The sequence below is a fragment of the Saccostrea echinata genome, unplaced genomic scaffold (assembly GCF_033153115.1).
Source record: "Saccostrea echinata isolate AGI-Se365-2 ecotype Australia unplaced genomic scaffold, CSIRO_AGI_Sech_v1 ptg000046l, whole genome shotgun sequence".
Lineage (NCBI taxonomy): Eukaryota > Metazoa > Mollusca > Bivalvia > Ostreida > Ostreidae > Saccostrea > Saccostrea echinata.
In genome coordinates this window covers 10,649,842-10,674,730 of record NW_026889795.1, presented here as the reverse complement: position 1 = coordinate 10,674,730, position 24,889 = coordinate 10,649,842, and the positions used below count along the sequence as shown (strand labels likewise).

Below are 24,889 nucleotides of genomic sequence, written 5' to 3'. Positions count from 1 at the left end.
AAGACAACATTCGTTGAGGTGACCTCTGTATCTCTCATTACTTATGTTTTTAAATCATGTCTTTTTGGGGGTAAGAGAGGAACAAATTTTTTTACATGAGAATATACGGGGATGAATGATGATGAAGTAAAGAAAACCAAAGTGAGTGACAATTGTTGTCCAGAAGTAATGATAGTTTAAATAATATCCAGATAAAAGAACATTTCTAAGCAGGTTTTTTTTTTTAAATTTATCAGTGTTTTAGCAAAATCTGCTATGACAGACATTGTACAGGAAATATTTAAAAAAAAAAAAAAAAGATAATTAAATTCTGTGCCCAAGCCTCTCTAAGAGGCTTTGGGGTCACATTTATACAAGTTTACCAAAACTGGGACCCTCTTAAACTACATTATGAAACAGTATAAGCTTCAATTTACCATTTGAGAACCATTGGCATAACTTGATTTAAGGCCTCAATATTAACATTTCCCCCATTATTAGTCCATAAGGATAAAATTTTGATTCAAACTTAAAAAAAAAGTTTAGACCGCCTAAGGTTATGCTTCAGTCAATTGATCAATATTTTTTTTTGTACTTTTGCAAAGGAGCTGATGTTGGAGAGGAATCTGGAAATGTGAGCTCTGATGGTTTTTTTGTGCAGAGGAAACACAGAGGACCTATACCATTTTTTGAAGAGGAGTTTGAGTTTGATGTTCAGCACAAATCAAGCCCATATCAACTGAAAGCTATAGGAAAGCAGATTGAAAGAGAAGGTCAGGAGAGAGGTATGTGTCTACACATGTGACTTTGACTTTGACAAAAATATTTGTACAAATTTAAATATTCTGGTTTTTTAGCTCTACTGGTCAGAGACCAGAAGAGCTTATGCGATAGTAAGGTGTCCGTCGTCCGTCCGTCTGTCTGTCTGTCTGTCTGTCTAGCTGTCTGTCTGTCTGTAAACAATTTTTCAAAATGCTACTCCTCCTACAGTTTTGGTCTGATTTCAGTATAACTTGGCACACAAGAAGACTACCCTAAGATACATAATTTAGTGCATCGGTTTTTGATTTTGATGAACGGTGTTGCCATGGTAACTAAAAATAGAAATTTCTGTGAAATTCCTTTAAAATGCTACTCCTCCCACAGTTTTGATTTGATTTCAGTATGATTTGCATACAAGTAGACTACATTAAGATACAAAATTTATTGCATCAGTTTTTGATTTTGATAGACGTTGTTGTCATGGTTACTAAAAAGAGAAATTTCTGTGAAATTCCTTTGAAACGTTACTTCTCCTACAGTCTTGGTCTGATTTCAATTCAATATAACTTGGCACACAAGTAGCCTTCAATAAGATATATAATTTTATTTATTGCTGCATGTTTCAAAGTTTCAAATCCAAGTGCTGCTTTTTTCTTTGTTACATGTATATGTACAGACCAGTAGAGCTACAGTCTTATCAGAGACTTCTGGTTTCAATTATTCTGATTAAAATAGATATGAAGATGCTAGATATTTGGATGTGCAATATTTACACAGACTTGGAAATACACATGAGTACTCACCATACCTCTTTTGGGCTGACTAGTTTTAAACTCGCTTTCACTAAAATAGCATTTATTAGGTTAATTGTCAATCTGAGTTTTTGTACATTTTATACATTTTCAATTTTTTCAAACCACTAAATAAAGTCAAAACAATCTTGTCATAAAGCACTGGCAGTCAAATGGGTTTGTTTAAATGAAAGGTTCATCTTTAATTCTTAAAAAGGAGATATGAAGGAAAGTGTAAATCTGTTGCTATCTTTATCTTAAACTGTAGGGTCAGAAAGGACAAGTGTTTGGTATTAAGTGTAGATTTCAAATTGCCTAAATTTGGGGACTATATAGGGAAAAATATTTTAAAAGTAAATATATCTCAAGAACAACAAGTCCTTGAGTAGCCATATCAATATGCAATCATCACCAGAAATTTCTAATTCTTTTTCTCAATTTTCTTCATATTATGGCCCTAGGAATAGGATGAAGCCACAATAAGGAAGCAAAGCCTAGAATTGGAATGTAGCAATCTTTTTATTTTAAATTCCTAACTGAGCTCTAGTTCAAGTGAGTTTTTTCCCGTCCAAAGAGAGTTTCATGTTCATTGGTGTGTCTGACATGCATGTAAACTTTTCATCTTTTAAACAAAGCATTCTTAGGTGATAGGGATTGAAGCATTTTCAAATAAGCAACATGCCCTCTTAAGGAGGCATGTCGTCTTTCAAGAGGAGACATTTTAGTAAAAGTAGTGAAAATCTGGAGAGTCAATTAAAAATCCTTTGTCATATCAAGAAAGATGAAACATATCCTTTCAATGTCTGGGCACTTCTAAAGCCGCACAGCCATAACGTAATATATATACCGGTATTCTGATTTCATAAAGCCAAGAGCAATTCCCTGGAGAACAACCGCAAGGAAAAGAATCGGGAAAAAAAATCCTTTTTAGCTCACCTGACAAAGTCGAGATGAACTTATGCTATACCCACAGCTTTGGCGTCCCGTTTAAAGTTTTAGGAGCAGGTCCATTCCCAAGTAACTAATGGGAAATTTGCATGGATGATGCATCTAGGGATGGACACTACCACACTTGCTTCGGATGCTGGATTTGATGTACATTTTTCAGATGAGTGAGCAGTTTAAAGTTTTAGGAGCAGGTCCATTTCCAGGTAACTATAAGCCCTACCTGGACAAAACTTGCATGGATGATGCATCTAGGGATGGACACTACCATACTTGCTTTGGATGCTGGATCTGACCTACAGGAGTTTTTATCAATGCAATCTTTAAAAATCTTCTCCTTTATTCCTAGACATCAAGCAGTTGAAATGTTGGCATGATTGTAATAAGTGTCAATCCTCTACCCAAATTGTGAAAATCATGTCACTAGGGTCAGGGATTCTAGTGCTAGGGTGGGGCTATATAGGATATATAATGAAAGTGCATTATTTCTTTGAAAATATTCTTGTCTGCTCCTAGGTATTAATCAAACAAACCTAATGTATAGCTATGATGAGCAAGGGTGTCTCTTTTAAAATTGTGAATTTCATGGCCCTTGGGTCAGGGGTTCTGGTGTTAGGGCTGGGCTCTTATGATTATATAGTGAAAATGCATGAATTCTTTGAAAATCTTCTCCTCTGCTCCTGGGTATTAAACAAACTAACTACATACATAGTTATGCTGAGCAAGTGTGCCTCTTCCAAAATTGTGAATTTCATGGCCCCAGGGTCAGGGTTCTGGTGTTAGGGCGAGGATCTAATGATTATTAGCTTATCTGAGCTGAAAGCTCAAGTGAGCTTTTCTGATCACCCGTTGTCAGTCGTTCGTCCATCTGTCTGTAAACTTTTCACATTTTCAACTTCTTCCAAAGAACAATTTTAACCAAACTTGGTACAAAGCATCCTTGGGTGAAGGGGAGTTTAAATTGTTAAAATGAAGGGCCAAACCCCCTTTCAAGAGGAGATAATCAAGAGAAAACAAAAACAGGGTGGGGTCATTAAAAAATCTTCTCAAGAACCACTGGCCCAGAAAAGCTTAAACTATAGTGGAAGCATCTGCGGTAGTGTAGATTCTAAATTCTTCAAATCGTGACCGGGGGGGGGGGGGGGGGGGGGGGCACAATAGGGAATCCAAGTTTTCCCATTGAAAATGTAGAAACAATCTTTCAAAATCTTCATCTCAAGACCAACAGGGCCAGAAAAGCTGATACTTATGTGGAAGTATCCTGGGGTAGTGTAGATTCTAAATTGTTCAAAACATGACCCCTGGGGGTAGGGTGGGGCTGCAATAGGAATCCAAGTTTTAAATTGAAATATGTAGAAAAAATCTTTAAAAATCTTCTTTTCAAGAACCAACGGACAAAAAAAGCTGAAAATTAAGTGGTAGCATCCTGGGGTAGTGTAGATTCTAAAATCTTCAAATCAAGACCATCAGTGGAAGAGCGGGCCACAATAGGGAAACCAAGTTTTACATTGAAATGTAAAGAAAAATATTTAAAAATCTTCTTCTCAAGAACCACTGGGCCGGAAAAGCTGAAATTTATGTGGAAGCATCCTGGGGTAGTGTAAATTCTAAATTATTCAAATCATGACCCCGGGGGTAGGTTGGGGCCACGATAGGGAAGTCAAGTTCTAATTGAAATATGTAGAAAAATCTTTAAAAGTCTTCTCAAGAACCACAGGGCCAGAAAAGCTGAAACATGTGGAAGCCCGGAGAAGTGTAGATTCTAAATTGTTCAAAACGTGACCCCTGGGGATAGGGCGGGGCCACAATAGGTATTACAAGTCTGGTGAAGAACAGCATTGCCAAAGTTACTCAGGTGAGCGTTATGGCCCATGGGCCTCTTGTTGTTTGAGTCCTATGTCAACTTCCTGTTTATTGGTGCATCTGTCCCTAATAAATTTTCTTCACAGTTTTCTCAGCAGCTACTCATCACAGATAAATGAAATTTTAGCACACTCTTTGTTTAGGCATGTCATATGGTGGGTTTCATTTTTGTTTGAATCCGATGTCAACTTCCTGTTATTCCGTATGTCTGTTTGTACCAAATTTCGTCAGTTTTCTCAGCAAGTACTCAGTGTAGATTCTTGAAATTTTAGCACAATCTTTGTTTAGGCATGCCATATGGTGGGATTCATTTTTGATTAAATATGATGTCAACTTCCTGCTTATCCGTGTGTCTGTCCATACAAATTTCGTCAGTTTTCTCAACAACTGCTCAGTGCAGATGCTTGAAATTTTAGCACAATCTTTGTTTAGGCATGCCAAATGGTGGGATTCATTTTTGTATGAATTCGATGTCAACATGGGAGTGTTTATTCACATCAGACTGGGCGTATTACTAGTGAGCATTCGCTCACAGACTTCTTGTTTTGTTGATGCTAATCATACTATTTTTCTTGCTTTTGGGCAACAAAGCTTCATTTATCAGTTAATGGTACCTCTAAGTTGTTGTATTGTACTCAGGTGACCGTTAAAGTCTTTGGGCCTCTTGTTTGTAATCCTGTCTATTACATTACTGCCATCGAAAGGTTGAAGATTCAGGATTTTTAGGTCGCCTGAGTCAACCAGGTGACCTATTGCTATCCGTTTTTGTCTGTCGTCATCTGTCGTGCGTTAACTTTTGAGCATTTTCAACTTCTTCTCTAGAACCGCTCAACCAATTTCAACCAGTTTTGGCATATAGCATCTTTGGGTGAGGGGAACAAAAATTATGAATTTCATGGTTGCTTCCCCCTGGGGCCCAAGGGGTGTGGCTAAAACCACCAAAATTTGATACAATCTTTAAAATCTTCTTCTTTACTCCTGTAGTATTGAAACAAACTAAGTGCATGGTTATGATAAGCAATGATGCTTTTTCCAAAATTGTGAATTTCATGGCCCCTGGATCAGAGGGTTCTGATGTTAGGGCGGGGCTCTATTGATTATCTAGTGAAAATGCATTAATTCTTTGAAAATCATCTTCTCTGCTCCTGGGTATTATTTAAAGAACTAAGAGCATGGTTATAATAAGCATTAATGCCATTTCCAAAATTGTGAATTTCATGGCCCCTGGGTCAGTAGTTATGGTGTTAGGGCAGGGCTCTATTGATTATATAGTAAAAATGCATTAATTCTTTGAAAATGTTCTTTTCTGCTCCTGCGTATTATTCAAACAAACTAAGTACATGGATGCACAAGGATGCTTTTTCCAAAATTGTGAATTTCATGGCCCCAGTTTTTTTTCGGGGGGGGGGGGGGGGGGGGGGGGGGGATCTATTGATTATATAGTGAAAAAGCATAATTTCTTTGAACATATTCTTTTCTGCTCCTGGTTATAAAGTAAACCAAGTGTGTAGTTATGATGAACAAGAGTGCTTCTTCATCAATCATGGCCTCTAAGTCAGATGTTCTGGTGTAAGGGTGGGACTCTATTGATAATATAGTGACAATGCATTAATTCTGTTAAATAATCCTGTCTGCTCCTTATTGTTGAGTAAATAAACAAAGTGCATAGCTATGATGAACAGTTGTACTCCTTACAAAATTTTTAAAACTTGTGGTCTCCAGGTTTTGGTTTTTAAGGGGGGGGGGGGGGGGGGGGCTTTATTTATTAATGAAGTGAAAATGTGTTAATTCTTTCAAAATCTTCAACTAATTGCATAGTAATGATGATTAGGATACCTCTAAAATTTAATTATGCAATATATAAATTTCTGACCTTGGCTTTGACATATTGACCTCAAAATCAAAAAGGAGTCTTTTTCAAGTTATATTGACTTCAGTTGTAATGTTTCATTGCAAAATCTCAAGGAAGAACAAGAGTTATCACCAGGAATCCATTTTATGCAGGATATTTTTTACCTTGATTTTTTTTACTCTTCTTTAAGTTATTAGGTGTAACAAGATTGCATAGAAAAAGTTCAAGAAAGTCTACTTATAATCTGGAAGCTTTTTTGCAATTCACAAATTCCTGACCTTGACCTTACTTTGTAGAATTTAAAAACAAGAGTTTTAAGCCCTTCACCGGTATATGGTGACGGCTCTACATAAGTGAAAACTTCTCGAATGGGACGTTATACAACGTTCAATCAATCAATCAATCTCTCCCCCTGTATATTACAAAGATGAAATAGGTGCATGGTTATGATGAGTATGGGCGCTACTTCCAAAATTGAGAATTTTGTGGTGCCAGAATCAGGAGTTATGGAGTTAGGGTTGGACTCTATTGATCATATCAGGGTTTTCCATGGGCCATTTAATGTGGCGGCCCCGCCACAGTAAAATTCCTTGGCATCACAGTTAAAAAATCAATGTCGTCAGTAAGATAAATATATAAATTTATAAACCTCCAAATTATGTACTTTTAGATAACTTGAGCCGAAGGCTCAAGTAAGCTTTTCTGATTGAAATTTTTGTCCGTTGTCTGTCCTCGTTGTTGTCGTAAACTTTTCACATTTTCATCTTCTTCTCAACAACCACTGGGCTAATTTCAACCAAACTTGCCACAAAGAATTCTTTGGTAAAGAGGATTCAAATTTGTTCAAATCAAGGGCCACGTCTTCTTCCAAGGGGAGATAATTATGATTTTGTGAAAAATTAATGGCATCATATAAAAATCTTCTCAAGAATCACTGTGCTTGAAAACATGAAACGTAAGTGGAATTATTGTGAGGTAGTGTAGATTAAAATTTGTACAAAATCTTCTTCTCAAGAACAGCAAACCCATGATTGGTCATATTTATATGAAAGCATCCTCAGGTAGTGTAAATTTATATTTGTTCAAATCGTAACCCCCGGGAAAGGGTGGGACCACAGTGGACGATCGAAGTTTTACCTAGGAATACATAGAGAATCTTTAAAAATCTTCTTCTCAAGAACAGCAAACCCATAATTTGTCATATTTATATGAAAGCATCCTCAGGTAGTGTAGATTCAAATTTGATTAAATCATGACCCCGAGGGGTAGGGTGGAACCACAATAGGCGATAAAAGTTTTACCTAGGAATACATAGGGGAAATCTTTAAGAATCTTTTTCTTGAGAACACAAAAGCTGTGATTGGTCATTTTTATATGGAAACATCCTCAAGTAGTGCAGATTCAAGTTTGTACAAATCTTGACCCCCGGGGCTAGGGTAGGGCCACAGTGGGTAATCAAAGTTTTACATAGAATACAGAGAAAAAATCTTTAAAATTCTTCACAAGAACAACGAAGCCATGATTGGTCAGAATAATATTAAAGCATCTGCAAGTAATGTAGATTTATATTTGTTAAAATAATGACCCCCTCCCCTCTCCCAGAGAATAGAAGGGCCATAACAGGGGGATCATATAGTTATACAAAGGAATATAAAGGATATAGCAATAAAAATTTTCGTCTTAAGAACAGCAAAGCCATTATGTGTCATGTTAATTCAAAAAGCATCCTTAGGAAGTGTAGATTCAAGTGTTTAAGTCATACATCCTTTTATATTTAAACTTTTCAATACTAAACTTTTTTAGCTAAAGTGCTCAGGAGAGCGATGTGGCCCCTTGGCCTCTTGTTCAGTTTCTTATGATAAACCATTAATTTACTCAAATTAGGGTTTATTTTTGGCTTGCACAAGCAATTATCTTCTTGACCTCTCTGGACACTTGAATGAATAGAGAAAAGCCATTTTTTCCACACATCAAGAAAATTGCAGATGATATTTTTTAATATTAATTAATTCATGCTTTAATAGTTCTACAGATAACCACGTCTCTAAAATTGCATTTGGACTGCGAGTGAAACATCGTACGTGTATCATAATCATGTATTTAGTAATGTTTAAAAATGAATGACACTAAACCGCTGAATTATTTTATAGGTCACCTGAGTCACACAGGTTACCTATTGCTATGTGTTTTGGTCTGTCATCATCAGTCGTGCATTGTGTGTTAATATTTGAACATTTTCAGCTTCTTCTCTAAAATCATTGAACCAATTTCAGCCAATTTTAGCATATGGCATCTATGTGTGAAGAGGGACACAATTTGTGAATTTCATGGTCCCTGCCCCCATGGGGCCTGAGGGGTGGGGTTAAAACCACTAAAATTAATGCAATCTTTAAAAGTCTTCTTTACTTCTGGACATCAAGCAGTCAAACTGTTGGCATGATTGTAATAAGCATATAGCCCTCTACCAAAATTGTGAAATTCATGGCCCCTGGTTCAGGGATTCTGGTGTTAGGGTGGGGCTCTTTTGATTATTATATAGTTAAAATGCGTTAATTATTTTAAAATCTTCTTCTCTGCTTCTGGGTATTAAACTATATACTTAGTACATAGTTATGATGAGCAAGAGTGTCTCTTCCAAAATTGTGAATTTCAAGGCTCCTGGGTCAGGGGATCTGGCCTTAGGGCAGGGCTCTATTGATGAAATAGTGAAATGCATTAATTCTTTGAAAATATTCTTCTCTGCTCCTGAGTATTAAACAAAATAACTTAGTACATAGTTATAATGAGCAAGAATGCCTCTTCTAAAATTTTGAATTTCATGGCCCCAGGGTCAGATGTTCTGTTGTTAGGGCGGGGCTCTATTGATAATACAGTGAAAATACATTAATTCTTTGAAAATCTTCTCCACTGCTCCTGGGTATTAAACAAACTAACTTAGTACATAGTTATGATGAGAATGGGTGCTTCTTTCAGAATTGTGAATTTCATGCCCCAGGATCAGGCGTTCTGGTGTTAGGGCGTGGTTCTATTGATTATTATACAGTGAAAAATGCTTTAATTCTTTGAAAATCATCTCTGCTCCTGGGTATTAAACAGACTTACTTAGTACATAGTTATGATGAGCAGGAATGCCTCTTCTAAAATTGGGAATTTCATGGCCCCTGGGTCAGGGGTTCTGGCTTTAGGGCAGGGCTCTATTGATGAAATAGTGAAATGCATTAATTCTTTGAAAATCGTCTTCTCTGATGCTGGGTATCATTTGAACAAACTAAGAGCATAATTATGATGAGCAAGGATGCCTCTTCAAAAATTGTGAATTTCATGGCCCCTGGGTTAGAGGTTCTGGTGTTAGGATGGGGCTCTATTGATTATATAGTGAAAATACTTTAATTTAGGGTGGGGGTCTATTGATAATATAGTGAAAATGTGTTACTTCTTTGAAAATCTTCAACAAGTGTATAGTTATGATGATAAGAGTACCTCTTCAAATTTTTGAATTTCATGACCCTGGGTCATGTATTCCGGTGTAAGGGTAGAGCTGTGTTGAATCTGTAGTGAATATAAATTTAATATTTCTTTGAAAATCTTCTCTGCTCCTGGGCATATCAGAAGCAAACAGTTTTAGTAAGGGTAATTTTACCAGATTTTTTTTTTACATCTGGACTATTTGGTCAAGTGTTCTGGTCCTGACCAGTGCTTTATTAAGTTATTCTCCATAGCCATTCACTTTTGATAATTAATCACTGTAAATAATGCATTTAAAAGGTTAATAGAATAACTGATTTATGCAAGAATTTTCATTGTATAATACAAAAAGTACTTCTATTGTTTTAATGATCAGGTAGACTTGTATATGATAGATAAATAAAAATGAGACAAAAATATATCTTATTTATTGTTATTCAAAGACTAAGAGATCCCAGTGTAAGAGGTTCTGATATGGTGTTAAAAATAGAACAGATGCACTTATAGTTTGTTAATAGACAGCATGGTGATAGTGATAAATGGGGGACAGATTAGAACTTAATTTATGAGTTGTTACTGAATTCTAGACTAATAATTTTGTTGATCCTGATCATCCTATTTCTCATGCTTTTGGGCAATAAAGCATCATCTATCAGTTTATTTAATACTCTATGGATCCCCTAAATTGTATTATACTCAGGTGACCGTTAAGGCCCTTGGGTCTCTTGTTGTTTTACACTTTGTTTAATCAATATCAATCAATTGCTTCTATTATCAAATTTATTTATCAATTTCCCAAACAATAAAAGTCATTTATATATTAAACTGTCGATTCAATGGGGTTGGGTGTTTTTTTAATTTATTTTAATTGTGGTTCCTTTGCAAATTCGCCCGCGAAATGACGGCGAATATAAGCACTTTGCATAAAACCTTGCACCACAGTTAAATTTGAAAGGATGGAGATCCCAGGATCATATAGTAAAAGTACATAAATTCTTTGAAAATATTCTTCCTGCTGCTTGATATTAAGCGCATATTCAAACTAACTGAGTAGTTATGATAAACAAATGTGCCTTTTCCAAAATTGAAAGAACAAAGGAGACCAATGTGAGATGGAACGCTTGGTGTTCAAAAAGTCTGAAGCTGATTTTTTGTGTTAAGTCAGAATGGTGGTAGTGACAAATGGGGGCAGATAAAGACAAGTAAATAGATCCACTTTAATATTTGTAAATGGGTAATAGACTAATTATTTTGCTATATTTGTACATATTTTAAACAACAAAGTGTTTAATTTTTTATTTTAGAGGGGATCTCTACATGGGCTGAGATTACTTTCAACAAAATGCTTGCACAGCTAAGAGAAAATAGGGAAAATGAAGATAGAATTCAAAAACTAATTAATTTTCTGAATATTGAGACTGCTCATCATCAGTCAGATCAAGGAGATCTCAAGAAAAGCACTGAATTTGTGGACATCATTCAGAGGGTAGACTACCTGGACTGTTCAGGACTTCATTGCAGTAAGGCAGAAAAGCAGAGCAAAAGTTTTAAGCCATTTTCTCAATCCAGTGTTGATGATTTTCTTGAATGGATGACAGACTGTGACGAAGTCTTCAGAAAGACACAATCTCCAAAATGTCGACCCATTTTATCTATCTTATTCTCTGCATATACAAAAGAAACATTGTTAGACTTTAAACCAAGAGACCTTTCATTCATTATTCATCGATGCCTAGAATTCGCTATTGAAAACCAAAACCACATATTGGTTCTAGAGCTTGTGAGGTTGTACAAATTTGATTTTGATTTCCATTTGGATGAAGTGCTCAAAGATAAGGAAATAAATTCTGTTGTTATGGACACGTTCTTGACAACAGCAAAATTTATGATTTTAAGAGAATGCCCAAGACTTCGACAAAATGCAATTAGACTATCGTTCTGTTGTGAATGCAGCCAGAAAAATAGGCTCGTGATCATGATGTTATATAAAGGTAGCATAGAAATGAAAGACGGAATTCCAGAAAAAGCCATGGGGGTTAAACTTGTCTTCTATAACTATACACAACCATCTGATGAAGCATCAATCGTCTTCAACTCCTTTTCAGCTTCTTGTTCATCAGGTGACTTGCCTGTTATTACAGAAAACGACGCAAGAAAACTTTTCAAGAAGCATTCCAATCTCACTCTCATATCGGCATCTCCATATAAATCATCAGGATATCCCAAAGGAAAGCACATTATTGTTGAAAAACGGTGCATTAGTCTATTATGTTTGCATAAAGGTTTCATTCCTTTTGGAGAAAGAGAGTTTCCAAAACAAATTAACGGTTTTGACGTAGATGTACAGGAGGGATACTGTTCTTTTGGAAGTGGTAGATCTATAGACTTTGGAGGACATATTCGTCGTGCCAAGGGAATAAATACTCCTGGACATGGAAGTATCGGGGGCTTTGTTGATTTGTCAAATGGTTCTGTTGGTTTGATTACGTGTGCTCATGTTGTATTTTCAACAGATGAATTGTTTAAAACTAATTCTGAAATCGAGGATTATGTACTTTGCAGAGATACAGATTTGAAAGTAGAGTTTTTTGATAAAAATCAACATAATTTTCAGGTGTGTGGTAATATTGTAAATAAATGTTTTCCCACATCAATTGATGACATTTCAGTAGACGCTGCTTTGATAGAACTTGACCAATCTGTGAACGAATTTGGATTTCCCGTGGCACTAGCTGATCAACTATATCTTGCAGGTAAGCTTGAGTACACAACCCAAGAAAGAAATTGACCCCAATTCCGGGGTCCGCTAGGGCTGTCCCTGAGCGAATTATAGCGCGTCACAGATGGATCAAAAGCAAACACTGAAAGCAAAAAGCAAGTTTTCTGTGCACCTAGAAAGTGATAGTGGGGTTCGTTATTACATAACTGAGCTGTCAATCAGGATAACAAACAACATATGTTTTTGTGCACGCGATTTCTAAAAAAAACGGCTTGAGGGGTTTCCATGAAACTTTCAGGACTTATGTGTGATCACTTGAATCTTATGCGTTTTTTTCTTTTTTGATGACGTCACTTCCGGTCCGGAGATATTGTCGATTTAAAGATTTTTAAAGGGTCGGATTGTCCGGAAACTTTATCATGAAAGGCTATAGATAGAAACATGAAACTTTCAGGTATGATAGACCTATGTCTGTAGATATGCGTTATGCATTTCATTTTTACTGGAAATGCCGCATATCGACGCTAAAAAAGGCCTGATTTTCTGATTTTTCAGATGAGTGAGCACATTAAAATTTTGGGTGCAGGTCCTTACCCAAGTACATGTAACTATATGTCCTACCTGGACCAAATTTCAAGTATGATGCATTTAGGGATGGACACTACCTCACTTGCTTCGGATTCTGGATCTGACATAGATTTTCCACATGACTGACCAGGTCAAAGTTTTTGGAGCAGGTCCATTCCCAAGTAACCGTAAGCCCTACCTGGACCGAACTTGCATGGATGATGCATCAAAGGATGGACACTACCACACTTGACTGGGATTCTGGATCTGACCTAGATTTTCCACATGAGTGACCAGGTTAAAGGTTTTGGAGCAGGTCCATTCCCAAGTAACTATAAGCCCTACCTGGACCAAACTTTCATCGATGATGCATCTAGGGATGTATAGTAACTCACCTGCTTCGGATGCTGGATCTAACCTAGATTTTCCACATGAGTAAATTTTAGCCATATTTTACCAAAATTAGCATGGATGATGTATCTAGGAATGGATACTTCCGGACTTGCTTTGGATTCTAAATCTGACCTACATTTTCCTGATGAGTGACCAAGATAAGTTTTTGGAGTAGCTATATAATATTATGGCCTGTTATTATAAACTTTGTATAGATGGTGCATCTAAGGATGAAAACTTCCAGACTTGCTTTGGATTTTGGAACTGACCAAAATTTTCTTGATTAGTGAACAGGTTTAAAGTTTTTGAGCAGGTCTATTTCCAAGTACATGTAACTATAAGTCCTACTTAAATCAAACTTGCATGGATATTGATCTTTGGATGAACACTCACTGGAAAAAAATATGATGTGAAATTTTGCATTACTTATAGATAACATTCGTCGAGGTGATTCGCCCGCGTGGCGCAGTGGTAAGAGCGTCTGCTCTAGAGTCGCGAGGTAATGAGTTGATCCTTACGTCGCGGGTTCGAATCCCACTGTGGGACGTGGAGACCGGTCCTTCGGATGAGACCGTATAAACCGAGGCCCCGTGTCGCAGTAGGTGCTGGCACGAAAAAGATCCCTCACTGCTCAATGGCCGTAAGTGCCGAGTATAGGACAAAATTTGCAGATCTCCACCGGCAACTGGTGGCGTCTCCATATGAGTGAAAAATTCTCGAAAGGGACGTTAAACAACATACAAACAAACAAACAAAACAAAATCGTCGAGGTGAGCTTCGTAATCTTTGATTACCTATGTTTTTATGAATCTGATGATGTCAACTTCCTGTTTATCGTGCTTGGAGTGTATATTCACATCAGAGTGGGGGTATTACTAGTGAGCATTGGCTCACAGACTTCTTGTTTTTTCTTGAAATACTCTTCGTAAAGTATATTATGATATAACATTTTTTAATAAGTTTTCCTATTATATCACAAATGTAATAAGTTTCACTATAAACCTTGAAGAATGCTGAATCACACCGGAAACAGTTATGTCACACGCCGGAAACGGTTATGTCACCCGACGTAAACAGTTATAATACCCTCTCGATCACTTTCACGTGTTTTTATGTTACGCATTTGTAGCTCGGGTTCGAGATGTAATGATGTCGGTTGCTAAGCAAATGTAAACAACGGAGCATAATTCTAGCGTCATGAAAGCATTTTGGATTATTTGTCGAAACTTAAACAATTTTAGACGATTTTTTAATTTTAAAAATGTTATATAACATATACCACATGGCTTCTCGGGTGACTATACCAGAGTGCTTGCCCCTCGGTGACAGGAAAGTCCTGGAGTGTTATGTCACCCTCTGCCTTCGGCATCGGGTGACATAACACTCCAGGACTTTCCTGTCACCGAGGGGCAAACATTCTGGTATGTCACCCTCGAAGCCATGTGATATATGTATAATGTTACATGATTTTTATCACTATTTTGCAAGTATTATGTGTACGTGTTTTAAAAAGCTCATTTTAAATAATGGAATGAAATAATTATGCAATGAAAAATTCCAAAAAAATGTAAACAAAAACCATTCCAGACAACATATTTCAAGAATTTGATCACTGACCTTATATATATTTAGTACCATTAAAATAAGGGCAACAAAAGTAAACTTGGGCTGTAACTATTCCATTTATATTATGTTTCATTATCTAAAGAGTTTAATGCATGGAATTTTGATTCTTAAGCCATCTGCGATACAAATCATCATTTATTAAAACACAGTCTATCCGACTTTTTGAATTATTTTCAGCATCAAACCATGTTATACCATTTAGACTAGGGTATTTTCTTTTCCAAAAATCGATTAATTATAAGTTGTTTATAATATATGTCCACGTTCATACACTCTGTGGCTTTCATCGCTTAGTTGACAAAGTCTCCACAAAGAATAATGTTATTTAAACAAGTTTTTTTTGTTTAATATCTTAGGAGAATATATATTTATAATTGAAAATATTTTCTCTTTTTATATTTATCTCATCATTTGATAGAATTTTTCTCCCGTCCACTGTTCGTTTAACATTATTAATTCAACTTCAATATTAAGATTTTCTTGAAAAAGAATAGTTACACCCTTACTAAATACAGAATCACTGTAGGAATGAAATGCTTTTCCTTTCCATCCGAGATTATACTTATTTTCGTATTTTTAAACAAAATATCTTTCCTGTAAAAGTGCAACATAAATCTTTTCTTTCAAATAGACATGAGTATAATTGTTTTTTTCCCTCTTTTCAGCAGTATTTAGACCTCTTACATTAACTGAAATAAAGTTTAACTTTTTCATAATCAATAATTTTTCATGTAACAAAATATCAGATAAACAGAATAAAATATACTACTGAAAATTTCTAAAGCAATACAAGCTCAGTCCACATAATTGCATAGATTCTGTATCATTAAGGATGTCGACCCAGGGGGTTATCCGTTGACAGATTCATCGGGGTCGGATCCGGGGTCTGTTCACGTACTCAAACCTAATGCAGAATAGGCATCTGTAGTGTTACGGATAGAACGATGTATCTCAGCTATGTTTTTTCTGCATGACACTATGCTTCTTTTGCTGTCTTGAGCTCTGCCTAGATTGACTCCACTCGTCACTTTTTTTACGCTAACGAATTGTTTGAGCCACTCTACCTAAGATTTTTCCTAACAGATTCTGGCCAGGCTGGGCTGAAGCTTTTTTGATTTCTGTACCAGATTTGTCAAGCCCCGTCCCCATTTGTCGTTGAACGTATACTCAGCAAACACAGTGTTTTTCTTTACGAATCTGACATTCTCTCGGAATACCTGAATTTAAAACGATTTAAACAGATTTGTTATGCCCCGCCCTAAATATGGCAGGGGCATATAGTGTTTGTCATGTCCGTCTTCTGTTTTTCTGTCCTTATGCCTGTCCTACTGTCGCGCTTTGTGTTTAGCTCAGTTCAAAGCTAGGTTTCAAAGAGACTGTTCAAGATATTTTTATCAAACTTCATATGCTGATACATATTAATAAGAAATATATAAATGCATCAAAAAATTTTTGATCTTGACCTTCCTTTTCACCTTAATCTCACTTTTAAGGTCACCTGAGCTGAAGGCTCAAGTGAGCTTTTCTGATCATATTTTGTCCGTCGTCCGTTTGTCCGTCCGTCCGTGTGTCCGTCTATAAAGTTTTCACATTTTCAACTTCTTCTCAAGAACCACTGGGCCAATTTCAACCAAACTTACCAAAAGGTATCCTTGGGTTAAGGGAATTTAAATTTATTCAAATGAAGGGCCATGCCCTCTTCCAAGGGGAGATAATTAAAAATTAGTGAAAAATTAATTGCTTCTTTTAAATATCTTCTTCTCAAGAACCACAGGACTAGGAAAGATGAAACTCATATGGAAACATTCTTAGGTAGTGTAGATTCAAATTTGTTTAAATCATGACCCCTGGGATTAGGGTGGGGCCACAATGGGGGATCAAAGGTTTACATAGGAATATACATGTATAGGAAGAATTTTGAAAAATCTTCTTCTCAAGAACAACAAAGCCACAATTAGTCACATTGAGACGCAATCATCCTCAGGTAGTGTAAATTCAATTTTATTAAAATCATGACCCCCAGGGGTAGGGCGGGGCCACAATGGAAAATCAAAGTTTAACATAGAAATACATAGGAAAAATCTTTAAAAATCTTCTTCTCAGGAACAGCAAAGCCAGGATGAGTCATATTTATATGACAGCGTTCTCAGGTAGTGTTGATTCAAGTTTGTTCAAATCATGACCCCCGGGGTAGGGTGGGGCCACAATGGAAAATCAAAGTTTTACATAGAAATATATAGGAAAAATCTTTAAAAATCTTCTCAGGAACAGCAAAGCCATGATTAGTTATATTTTTGTGGAAGCATCCTCAGGTAATGTAGATTCTATTTTGTTCAAATCATGTCCCCCGGGGGTATACGTAGGGTGGGACCACAATGGGCGATCAAAGTCTTACATAGGAATATAAAGGAAAATATCTTTTTCTCAAGAACTGCAAAACCATGATTAGTAATTTTGATATGGAAGCATCTTCAGGTTGTGTAGATTCAATTTTGTTAAAATGATGACCCCCGGGAATAGGGTAGGGCCACAATGGGGGATCGAAAATTTGTCATAGGAACATATAGGAAAATATCTTCTTCTCAAGAACAAAAAAATCATGTTAAGTCATTTTAATATGGAAGCATCTTCAGGTAATGTACATTCAATTTTGTTCAAATGATGACACTCGAGAGTAGGGATGGGCCACAATGGGGGATCGAAGTTTTACATAGGAACATATCGGAAAAATTTTCTTCTCAAGAACAGAAAAGCTATGTTTAGTCATATTGATATGAAAGCATCCTCAGGTAATGAAGATTCAACTTTGTTCAAATAATGACCCCTGGGATAGGGAGGAGTCTCAATGGGGGATAAAAATTTAAAAAAGGAATATACAGGAATTATTTTTTTTAAATCTCAAGTACAAACAAAGCTATTTGTTATATTGACATGGAAGCAACATCAGGTAGTTTAAAATTCAAGCGCCCCCCTCTCTCTCTCCCCCCCCCCCCATAATCCTGTAATCTTTTCAATACTGAACTGATTTGTGCTTTTGCCTAGCCATTTTGTTCAGGTGAGTGGGCCCATGGGCCTCCTGTCTTAAAGTTGTGTTCAGCTCAATTTTCAATAAGACACTCAAGATTTTAATCAAAATTTTTGCTGATACATACTGGTGTGAACTATTCAATTTTTTTTTCACCTTGATTTTTCCTTTAAACTTGACCTCACTTTTTTTTTCAATTAGGTTTAGCTCAGTTTTAGAGAATCTATTCAAAATATTCGTAGCAAACCTTATATACTTAAACATATTAATGAGAGATTTTCAACAGCATCAAAATTTTTTTGACCTTAACCTTTCCATTAACCATGGCCTCACTTTTCTTAAACTAATGTTCAGCTCAGTTTTAAAGAAACCATCACGATATTTTCATCAAACTTAATATGCTGATACACATTAGTGAAAGCTATTCGACTGCATCATAATTTTTGACCTTGAACTTTTCTGCAACCTTGACCTCACTTTTTTTAAATTTACACTTTGCTCAGTTTTAAAGAAACCATTTCAGGTATTTTTATGTAAGCTTATGCACTGATACATGAATTGATGATTTTTTTTATCTATATCCAAATTTTAAACTTGTTCTTTCCAATTACCTTCAATTTTATTATTTATTGTCTATAAAACTCAATTTTAAAGAAACTTTTCAAGATATTCTCATCAAACTTCGCACACTAGTACAAACTTTCATGTTACGTTACTGATATTTTCGGGGGAGGGGGGTATTCATGTCCTACGGACACATTCTAGTTTTCTATAATTTCTGTTATATAGACTCATGTGTTTCGTTCCATTGATCATTTACTTTCAATCTATCGCCAATGAGTCTGGTTTTAACCATTATATCTGAATGGCTGGTGCTAGGGTGATTATATATTACATGTGTATTTCTTGTGATAAGACATTTCTTGCGGTGCAAATATTTCTGACCTGTTGACGACCTTGGAGTTTCACCTTCTATTGAAAACCTTGGCCATAATATTTAAGTTATTTGTGTAAGGCTTTTAAATTCCACGCGTGTATTTCTATATATTTCTCTTTTTTTTACTTTTAACCTCGGTCTTTGAGTTCCATCTACATTTGGACATCTTTAGCCTTGGTTTTGAGCTGCCATGCAGGGGCATCGGTGTTTTACGAACACTTATTCAAATATTCCTTTGCTGCAAACATTCTTATTACCAAGCTAACCTACAAGTATTTCTATCCGTTTTATGTGTCTGTTTAAAATTGATATTACAAATTCGACTTCTTCAAAATAGTTGTCAGTCTTGCAGCATAAAATAATATGTAAGAGGGATTGAACGTTAATCAAATAAAAGACCATATTCTTTTAAAATAAGGGACTTAGATACAAATTTCGTGAATGTGATGGTGAACACAACGTGTTCACTAACGAAAAACTGCGTTAAAATTTTCATTTCCAAAATGCGACAGAATTGGCAATATCAAGAAACAGTCAATAGACTCGAGTGCTAATAAGGACCAGGGGTCTATGTTGTTTCTCTATATCTGTTTATATGTGTCTATTATTATATCCAAAATGATTAATATATATATATAGAATGAGTATCAGCTTAGTTTTGTCGCTTACGCTTGAATGCTATCTCCAAGAGATGATGTAGATACGATATCGACAGTCAGAGTTCTCCATCATTTGAAATTTTACTGTGTTGCAGACTTTAAGTGAACCACTAATATTCGCAGTATTTTCGCGATCAAATTCGCAACCGAACCACTATTCATTATATATAATTAACCCCCCCCCCCCACACACACAACTTTTTTGAATTAAAAATTAGTTTTACAAACGGTATGATCGTACATATCAATAAAAAATAAATGAATGGAATGGATATTTCAAACAATGTTTCCATATACACTATAATATTCTACATACAATGTACTGTAAGACAAATTAACCAACTCTAACCCCCCCCCCCCCCCCCAACACACAACTTAAAAAAAATAAGTACTATATAACAAAAAACATAAATAATATACTTTTATCACTCCCCACAATGAAATATATGGAGATAACGAACAGTATTCAAGCTCAAAAGTCCATTAATCGATACAAAATAGGAGCAGAGCAAACACGGACCTCCAAACATCAGAGGTGGGATCAGGTGCCATGGAGGAGTGAGCATCCCCTGCCGACCGGTCACACCCGCCATGTGCTCCTTGTCATGATCGGGAAATAACGGAAAAATCCGTCGATAATTCAATGTGTAAATAATGGCCTAACAATTAGTATGAATAACGTCAGTCAGCATTTGACTCAATGATAAATTATATTTGCTGACAAGGTCATCGTATCAACCATAGAACTTACGAAATGATGACTTTAAACGAGACAGCTGATATTCTTGTTTCATCAACTTATTTGTCAATAATTTACCTTGTTTTAGAAATTGTACATACGTAGAACATGCTCTTGCGTATCGAATTAACTGGGAGATATATACCCCGTATGCAGGTGATGAAGGTATATTGCTGCATAAGTAAGGGAAGTTGACGATTGAAAAGTTAAAGTCATCACGTTTATCATAAAGCTTGGTTGTTAGATTACCATTAACGTCTTTTTCAAGTAGAATATCCAAATATGAAACAGATGTGTCAGACTCTGTGGTATCTTTTATCTCAAGTTCACAAGGATATATCGTATCGACATAAGAATGGAAATAGCCATTGTTATAAAGTTGAAAAGTCGTAAGTTTTTAAGCTGTTGATTTTGCTAAAATCTTGTGATTTCAAATTTTCCAAAAGTTCCTTGGAATTTTTAAGTATCCACATCTGATTGATACCACTTCTCGAATATATTGTTGCACAGTACTCTTGAAGTTTCTCTTTCACCACTGTTAACATCATAGTGATGAGTAAAGATAGAGGCTTGGTTGAACATTTATGGAACCCGCTATGTATCTTTGTTTGTAAGGATTTTTATGAAGTTTCGGAATCCAATATAAATATGGTAATTCAAATTCATTTTGGTTGTTTGGAATATTAAAAATATTCAAAACTGACATATGATTTTGAAGAATTTCTTCCTTAGAAAGGGAACTATGAGTATAAGTTGGATTACCATTTGTAGAATTAAATCCAAGTTCCTTTAAAATACATTTAATATAATGAGCCTTACAAACAAAGACAATGTTGTTACCTGCTTTGTCAGCAGGGACCAGTAAGTACTGATCATGTAATCTATCTAATTCTTTTTTCACTTCTGGATTATTGAATACAGAAGGATAGATGGTTTTCATATTGCCTCTCAATCTCAAAATGGTTTATGTGTATTAGGATACAAGTTGCTCGTGTATATTAAACCTTGATATTTTTGTATATACGATGTATATTTTTTAAACTTCATATTTACACATGCTCTGAAGAGCAGAGGAAATTCTGGTCGATAAAATCGATCTACTTCCCCTCTTTAAAAGTAAATTTGCCGTGATTTTTGTCAGTTTATCGAATTTAAAATTATTTTTAAAAAAACTTTAGAATAGTAAAATACTTTTAGGGGGTGCCTTTGAAATCTTCAACAATACATATACATCAATGAAATGATTACGGTACCGTAACGATGTTTGACTCACAGTGCCAACATAATTCTAGAGACGTGGTTCTGAAGTATAAAAACATATAAAGGCATATGTTTATTATATTTTTTTAATTTTTAAAATAATATTTAAACGTGCAACTAGCAGTTATACAGTTACATGGAAGTGTGAAAACAAATTATTTGTCTTTGTTTCTTCATGTGTTAAGTCCAGCGAGGATCTAGGAGATAATTGATTATGCAAGGTGAAGCAAGTCAAATTGCCCTAATTAAGAGACAATTAAGTGCACTGCCTTAAAAAATGAAAAGACGATAGACTTCTTTGATTAAAGATTCCGTTAGAGAGAATTTATATGTTCTGATTTTCTCATTTTCACATCTCTTACTGTGTCACAAAATTTTTACTGTGTTGCACGCATAAAATTTGAATCGTTACTGTGTCGGAGGAAATTTTACTGTGTCGTGCCCGACACACTAAAACAGCTCATGGAGAACCCTGGACAGTTAAGTTTTGTTTGTTTAGTGTGCTACTATGTTTCTTTATATTTGCGTGTATAGTTTGTTTGTTGTTTAACGTCCCTCTCGAGAATTTTTCACTCATATGGAGACGCCACTACTTGCCGGTGGAGAGCTGCAAATTTTGTCCTGTACTCGGCACTTACTACCATTGAGCAGTGAGGGATCTTTTTCGTGCCAGCACCTACTGCGACACGGGGCCTCGGTTTATACGGTCTCATCCGAAGGACCAGTCTTCATGTCCCACAGTGGGATTCGAATCCGCGAGGTTAGGATCAACTCCTTACTTTGCGACTCTAGAGCAGATGCTCTAACCACTGCAATCAGTTTGACTACGACTACCATCTTTAAAACTATGTTATGTGTATTACCTATACAGTTTTCTTTAATATTATCGATATGGTCGATATCGACGATATCGCCTCGACATCGAATCATGTTTGCTAAACCATTAGTTGGTATCATTCTTGCTGCCGTGTAATTTTGTATGTGTTTCTATGTTTCAGTAGATTCTAGTTACGAATATTCCTTTGCCGTTAATATCGACGATACCAATGATTTTTCGAATCATGTGAGTTAGCATATGTGCATTGAATGTACATTGTGGTCAGTTTTTGGAAAGCTAGGACATCTTTATAAAATGTTTGGTCGTCCTATCCCGACCCACTGGCTAAAATTGGTCTGATTCACATCTTATTTTAACTTCTAGCAATTAAACATTTTTTTGTGAATTCCGGAATATAGATTTTGAAAACTCAACATTGATAAAGAAATTTTCTTTAAGAAAATTTTCTTTGAGACAATTCCAACCTACCTAAAGACATGGGATTTTCATCCTTAGTGGAGAGGGGGCAAACAAACATTAGTTTTAAGTTGGCCGTATATACTGAACTTTAAAAACTACTTTTATTATGCCCCCCTTCGAAGAAGGAAAGGCATATTTCTTTGCTGCTGTCTGTCGGTCGGTCTGTCTGTCGGTCCACGAAGTTTCCGTTCGTTTTCTTTGCAGAGAGTACACGTATTGAAATGAAATTTGGTATACAGACTTATTAGAAGAATATCTAGGTCAAATTTTGTTTTGGATACGATCGAGCCATTTTTGACAGAGTTATGCCCCTTGGAGTTTAAAAGATTCGAATTATTTGCATTTTCCGTTCATTTTCTTCGCAGAGAGTGCACACACTGAAATGAAATTTGGTTTACAGATTTGTCATAAAATATCTTGTTCAAATTCTGTTTTGGGTATGATCGAGCAATTTTTGACAGAGTTATGCCCATTGGACGTAGAAATATTCCAATTATTGGGAGGGGGGCATACGTGTTTCACAAACATCTCTTGTTACTATAAAGAACTTTTTTTTAACTTAATTCCAGGTTTTGAACCAAATAAGCCACCAGTTTTTAAAGGGGAGGTTGTTAGTTTGCCAGATCCTGAAACTGACAAAATAAGATGGTCAGATGCTCTACAAAAAAGTAGAATTCCAGGCAGATTAAACAGCGTCATAAAATATGGAAGTGAAACAAGATTCACAATTGGAAGTTTATTCTTTGATCAAGTGCATATCCGCTTTGTGAATCAAACTTTAGATTTGCCGGACCAAAACGGCTGTGCTACAATGTACAATCAAATTGAAATTCAAAGCCTTCCCCATGGAACTTTTTTTAAGCCTGGTGATTCTGGAGCATTTGTGTTTTGTATCAACCCTGATAAGACACTAAGCTGTCTTGGGATGGCAATAGGTTCGACCACCAAGGGATCCTGTCTAGTGACACCAATGGTTAGAATTCTAGATTCTTTTGAACTCCCTCGTAGATTAAAGCCGTGTTCTCCTTTTGTATCTGGAGGCAATGCTAGAGTGTCAGAAGATCCTACAAGTTCACAGTTAGCCGATCAAAGTCATGATCCATCAGCAGTTAATTTGGAAGCGATACTGTTGAATTTCCAAAAAAACATACAAAAGTCAATGGCAGATATGAAAAATGCACTTCAAACAGAAATAGGAAATTTGAGAACGGAAGTTCGAGAAACGAATGAAAAAATCCAAACAGAAGTTGAGAATTTGAAAACCAAAGTTGGAGAGTCGCCAATGCAAGATCGAGCAGAAGTTGGAAACTTAAAAGCACAAATAAAAGAAACTAAAGATAACCTTTAGTTATAAGGGTTATCTGCAAACTTATCTGACATCAATAGGAATAAAGAAGTTTATAATTATTCAAAGAATAGATTGTTTTGCATAAAGGTGTAATTGTGCATACATAAGTAAGTAATCTTGGCTATTGTAAACATCTCATGACATTAAATGTAGTTTTTATTCGTGATCCATTGGCGATCTGTATAATTACTATCCATCTACGTTTTTTCCCCCAATTTGCTAATTTGGATGAAGCATTTAGCAGTACTGTTAAGGTACACAGTGGAAATATCGACAGTTTTTAGGTCGTCTGAGTTACTCAGGTATTGTTATCTGTTTTCGTCCGTTGTCTTTCGTCGCGCATTGTGAGTTAACATTTGAATATTTTCAGCCTTTTCTCTGACACAGCTGAACCAATTACAACCATTTTTTCATATAGTATCTATGGTTAAAGGGGAACAAAAATTGTATATTTCATGGTCCCTGTCCCTCAGGTTTTAGGGGTTGGGGCAAAAACCACCGAACTTGATGCAATCTTATAAAATCTTCTTTACTTCTGGACATCAAACAGTTACACTAATGGAATGTTTGTAATAAGCAATGAGCCCTCTACCAAAATTGTGAAATTCATGGCCCCACGTTAAGGGGTTCTGGTGTTAGGGCGGTACTATACAAATCATATA

At 35.8% G+C, this 24,889-nt stretch overlaps 1 protein-coding gene across 1 annotated transcript; it reads left to right on the top strand.

Annotated features, from left to right (window-relative positions):
• The first annotated feature begins 527 nt into the window (after positions 1–527).
• Positions 528–24,374, top strand: LOC133202060 (uncharacterized). Its single transcript, XM_061337843.1, has 3 exons — positions 528–764; positions 10,962–12,410; positions 23,449–24,374. The coding sequence occupies exons 1-3, from the start codon at positions 539–541 to the stop codon at positions 24,225–24,227; spliced, it is 2,454 nt and encodes an 817-aa protein (XP_061193827.1). The 5' UTR covers positions 528–538; the 3' UTR covers positions 24,228–24,374.
• The last annotated feature ends 515 nt before the right edge of the window (positions 24,375–24,889 follow it).